Genomic DNA, 5250 nt, shown 5'->3' with positions numbered 1-5250 from the left:
TTAGACCAGAGGGCAGCAGTGACAGACCTGGCCTCTCTTCCTACGTTCTCAGCAAGGGCAAACTGCAGAGACGCGTGGGCGCTGCCCCGGGGGTGCCCAGCAGCCGGAGGTGCCGCCGCTCCGGGCCCGGGGGCGAAGGCGCCCGGCGGCGGCACAGGCCCGGCCCGGCCCCGTGAGGGAGCAGCGCCCGCAGTTCTCCTTCGCGTCCTCACTGGGGGGGCGGGGGGCTCGCCACGCCGCGCTCTCTGATTGGCCACTTCCCTCCTTGCCGGTTCGCCGTAGCCCAATGAAGACGCGCAGCGGGGAGGGGGGCGGGCAGGGATTGGCTGAGCGCGGCAGTGGGCGGGGCGGTGGCTGGGCCCGCGCGGGGGAGCGGAAGCGCGGCGCTGAGGGCGGCTGTGGCGGCGGGGCCGAGGGGGCGGCGGGGCCGGCCGGGTGCGGCGCGATGCGGGACAGCCGCCGCCTCTTCCCGCTGCTGCTCCTGGCGCTGCTGCCCGGGCTGTGCCACGGCGGGGAGACGGCACCGGGCGCCGTGACTTGCGGCTCGGTGCTGAAACTGCTTAACACCCGCCACAACGTGCGGCTCCACTCTCACGAGGTCAAGTACGGCTCCGGTGAGCAAGGCCTGGCCGGGGAGCTGGAAAATGGCGGGGCAGGGGCTGTGAGGGGCCGAGGAAGCGGCGGGGGACAGGTCGTGCCTGACAGGGAAATGGCGGGGGTGGGCAGCAGTGAGGGCTGTGGGGAGGATGGAGGAAGCTGGAGTGTCCCGAGGTTCGTATCCTTGGTGCAGAGAGACGCGGCAGGCCAGGGATGGGGTGTAGGGGTGGGCTGGGGACACGGCGGGGACAGGGGGATGCTGAGGCCTGTGGGACAGGAAGATGTGTCCGCTGCTTTGTGGGCCCTGGAGGCTGGATGTGACAGGAGTGCTGTGCCCTTGTCCCCGAGGTAAGCCCTGCTCTGTGTCAAGGCCCTCAGCAGTATCTTACCAGTGTCTGTTCTGGCAACGAGGTGTTGGTCTGTTGGGGAACAGGAAGACCTTGATGGTGTTTTTTATAAAGGTGGGATGGTGTGAATAGTGCCTGTCATGGATCAGATTTTTTTCTTGTGTTCACCATGAACTTTGACAGTTTGCATCTGCTAACACATGCTGTGTTTCACTGCTTCCATCTGAAAGATGATTTGGTACCTGCATTCCTTTTGCAGTCAGTAAATGGACTGTGAGAATTAAGCACCTCGTAAACGTGAAGGCATAACAACATTAAAGCAAATTTCTGTAGTTTTCTCATGTCTTTGTGAACTGGGGAAGGGGGATAAGTCTGGTGTCATTTAATTTTATTCACACAGGAAGTGGGCAGCAGTCAGTGACAGGAGTTGAAGCTTCAGATGATGCCAACAGCTACTGGCGGATCCGTGGGAAGAGTGACAGCAGTTGCCAGCGTGGGACACCAGTGAAGTGTGGGCAAGCCATACGACTTACCCACGTTAACACTGGGAAAAATCTGCACACTCATCACTTCCCATCACCACTCTCCAATAACCAAGTGAGCTGGTTTAAATCTTAAGCTTTTGTACAAGTAGTGCATGCTATTGACAATAGGCTCTCCAGTTACTTGGGTTTTTGGAGAATCAGGCTTGAGTACCAGCTGCCAGAAGCAGTATGTCTGTGCATATCCAGATTCAAGTGTAGGCTTTTCTGCATGTTAAAATGATGTTTTTCAGTTCTTGATAAGGGTAATGTAGTATGTGCCAGCATTGGTATTTCACAGTACTTTTAGCAAATCTGCTTTGTTTTTTTCTTTTTCTGCACCATTGCTGCTGGGAAGGCTGTTCTGAAATGTTTGGTGTTTTCTAGATGCAGGAGATTGAGTATCTCCCTCAACATTGTGAAGATTGCTCTAGAGCCAGGCAACTAGTCATGTGTTATAACATTAGGCATTCCTGTGTCCATGTTCCTTGGTGATCCAGTTTATTATCAGTTGTCTTCTTGCTATCCCTATTTCATTTCACTGTTCATATTCTTCTGTCCTGCTTCCACAGGAAAACTGAACTGCTCTTGCAATCATACTTAATTATAATTTTGTACATATCTAGAAGAGTGTAATTTCTAACTGTAATTCAGCCCCAGAACAAATACTTCTCCAAGATGGAAAATCTCTCATAAATAATGCAGTTGTTGGAAGATTTTTGTTGTTAGCCATGTCAGTCTTCCATCAGGCTGTGTAGAGGTTGTTACATTCACGCTTGGAAGCTCTGACTCTTTGTAGAAAAATTTTTCTTTCACCATGAGTAAAGTGGCTGAAACAACAAGGTTCAGCTCTGTGTAGGGTGTCTCAATAATCTGATTATTAAAATGAGTGATGGAAAAATAGCGTTTCAAAAGAATTAAGAAAGGGAAAGATTGACTCTGAAACCTTCCCTGAGTTTCATTTTTCAGTGTAGACACTTCATATATTGTCATTAAGGTAAGAATGTTCAGCTGTCATTGTGGGGTTTGGTTTTGTTTGGAGGTTTTTCAGCCCTTTTTGCTCAGGTTACAGGTTGGAGTTTGTTGGCACTTTTTGTTCAGATTGTCTGGTAGAACCTTACTGCTTCTGGCTTCAGTAACTGTGGGCAAAGCAATACAGCAACACTTCTTTCCCCGTCCTCGTCTTTGAGCTCTGCTGACTCTGTGCTTGATGTTTGTGTGTCCTGGAGGTGTTTGCTTACACTTTCACTTCAGGAAGCTTGTGTCTCTAACAGGAAGTAAGTGCCTTTGGGGATGATGGCGAAGGAGATGACCTGGATTTCTGGATTGTGCAGTGCAGTGGGACTTACTGGGAGCGGGAGGATGCCGTGCGCTTCAAGCACGTGGGGACGGAGGTGTTCCTGTCCATCACGGGGGAGCAGTACGGCCACCCCATCAGAGGCCAGCGGGAAGTTCACGGCATGCCTGCTGCCAACCACCACAACTACTGGAAAGCCATGGAGGGAGTCTTCATCAAACCCAGTCTGGACCCTGCAAAACATGATGAGCTCTGAATTGACACGGGATCCAAACTGCTTCGTTTGACTCCAGTGTTTGGAGATGCTAATCCTTGGTCTCTTCTAAGTCCTGCCTTGCCTGAGTGACTGATTTTCTGTGTTACTGAAGGGCATTAGTTCATTCTAGGAATGCAGCACTTCTGTGGGGAATGGCTTCTGCCAGGTTCAGCCACTGACATTTATTTGGTGAAGTCCTTTCTGAATTTCCAAGCTTTATTGGTGAAACTAGTTCATACATCTGTTAGATTTTGTTGTCATTTGTTTGCTTTTTACTTTTTCTCGAATTCGAAGGAAATGAAAAAATGAAAGTAATACTTTTCTCTAGTCTCAAGTACAATAAATCTTTGTATTTTGTAGTCTTTTTCCAGCTATAATTAAATATTTAGAAACTGATTTCTACATCCTAGTGAAAGATTGTTATTGATGAGGAGATGGATTGTGTGTAGAAACAGAAAAATGGTTCTGAAATGTGGTGGTTTTTGAATGACTTGCAGTCAACTATCTAGTCTTCGAGTTAAAAAAAGTATCCATTTGAAAATTGCATCCAATGTCTTATGAGAGTTTCAATCTGTATTGTATTGGAAGAGTTGAAAATATTGTTTATGTTGGAGTAAGAAGACAAAATTTTAATACTTTGTCCAAGAAATTCAGATGTTCTAGTAGTGGTGGTACAGCTGATTGTCCATTGGTAAGGCTGCTCTGCTCCATGAACAGGTGCAGAAAACTGCTGCTTGCTTAATCAAGATTAGAATTTTACAGAGTTTCTTATGGTGTAAAGGAATGGTTAAATTTGGCTTACTTCTGTGTCACTCTACAACATCAGTATGACAATGCAGGTGAATAAATAGTGAGGCATACACCTCTGTGGGGCTTTTTATGTGTGAATCCAGAAGAGCAAAAAAATCTGAAACAGTGGTTTGGTCATGGATTTCTGACAGAGTGGTATGCACTGGAGTGCTAGCAAGGAATCTTCACTGAGCAAGTTAAGAATTTCTGTGCACCTCTGTGGAAAGAAATTAATTCTTCAGTGGATTTTTACACAGTATTACTGGAAATACTGATTAAAATTCAAAATACCATGTATTTGTGATTTTGTCTCAAATTGCAAAGTCAAGGAATGAGTGAGAAAAGTCAGAACATTCAGGTGTTCTTGTTTCCATGTGCAAATTGTTTACTGATTACAGTGCTCATTAGTCAATCAGTTAAAAAAGCAGGAAACTGATTTTCCAACTCCAGTTGGGAGCTGCAGTTTTGGTGTTGTGTTGAGAGGGTGCAGTAGGCAGCTGAGTCCAGCTTTACAAATCCAGCAGGCTGCTCTGTGCTCCTCATGCAGGAGTGCTGCCCAGGCAGGCTCCAGGCTTTATTTAAGGATTTCCTGCTAGGGAAGGTCTGTCCAAGTCCTATGGGAAAAGGGACCTCTGTAACAGCATTTCTGTGTACCTTGCTATTTTTCTTCAAAGGAAAAGGTAAGAATGTTTTTCTAGTAAATTTAGTTGCATGTGTGTATTTAAGGATTGTAGGTATTTTGGAGATTAGGTAGATGGCTTTTGCTGTTTTGTATTAGAAGTAAACTTTCCTGTGATCAATATTTCAGGTTCACTTCTACTCCTGACTAATTGGTATTGAGGTTGTAGCTATAAAAGGATAACTATTTAAAAACAAAACAAACCTGCATAAACAAGCTTTTCCCTTGTTAATGAGAGCTTTTCTTTTGAAGGTGGTATATACATAAACACCAAAAATGTGATGGCGTTTGACAGGAGGAATAAATAGTCTTGGCAATGAGTTCTCTAAGTTCAATAAGAGCTAAAATGCTTTGTGCCTACACCGTTTGGGCTTAGTGTTTGTGCACCTGTGGAATGCTAAATTGGCTGGGAAGGGGTAGAGCTGTGGGGCTCATCTCAGTCTGTGTGCCAGGTACCATCCCCACCCAATGCCTGCCTGTGCCTCGATGTTTCTGTCCCTGGCAGAGGTGGTTTTCAGTCTTATTTATTCTGCTTGAGTGGGATCTCACTGGACCTTTGGCTTTCTGTTCTGGATTTGAACCAAATTGGTTTGGTGAAACTGCAAAAAAACTGACTTTTAGTCCTTATTGCTTACTTTCTTATGTTCTGCTTTGAAAAAACATTTGTACCTTTTGTTTCTAAAAAACCAAGCTGCCACACACAAATATACACATGAATGGCTTATTTAAAGACATGTTCAACAATATTCATGTGAACTGAGTTT

At 46.4% G+C, this 5250-nt stretch overlaps 1 protein-coding gene across 1 annotated transcript; it reads left to right on the top strand.

Annotated features, from left to right (window-relative positions):
* Nucleotides 1–362: 362 nt before the first annotated feature.
* SDF2L1 (stromal cell derived factor 2 like 1) lies at nt 363–4806 on the top strand. The gene is made up of 3 exons (XM_041410291.1): nt 363–614; nt 1345–1541; nt 2740–4806. The coding sequence occupies exons 1-3, from the start codon at nt 446–448 to the stop codon at nt 3016–3018; spliced, it is 645 nt and encodes a 214-aa protein (XP_041266225.1). The 5' UTR covers nt 363–445; the 3' UTR covers nt 3019–4806.
* Nucleotides 4807–5250: the final 444 nt, after the last annotated feature.

Source organism: Onychostruthus taczanowskii, unplaced genomic scaffold, assembly GCF_017590055.1.
Source record: "Onychostruthus taczanowskii isolate IOZ18803 unplaced genomic scaffold, ASM1759005v1 scaffold32, whole genome shotgun sequence".
Classification (NCBI taxonomy): Eukaryota; Metazoa; Chordata; class Aves; order Passeriformes; family Passeridae; genus Onychostruthus; species Onychostruthus taczanowskii.
The sequence above is the reverse complement of the archived record's forward strand: the minus strand, read 5'-3'. Positions and strand labels throughout refer to the sequence as shown.

Excerpts from the sequence above, each read along its gene's own strand:
- SDF2L1 (XM_041410291.1), top strand. The coding sequence starts at position 446 with ATGCGGGACAGCCGCCGCCTCTTCCCGCTGCTGCTCCTGGCGCTGCTG. Across the intron at positions 615-1,344 it reads CGAGGTCAAGTACGGCTCCG|GAAGTGGGCAGCAGTCAGTG; the intron begins GTGAGCAAGGCC and ends TTATTCACACAG. Across the intron at positions 1,542-2,739 it reads CACCACTCTCCAATAACCAA|GAAGTAAGTGCCTTTGGGGA; the intron begins GTGAGCTGGTTT and ends TGTCTCTAACAG.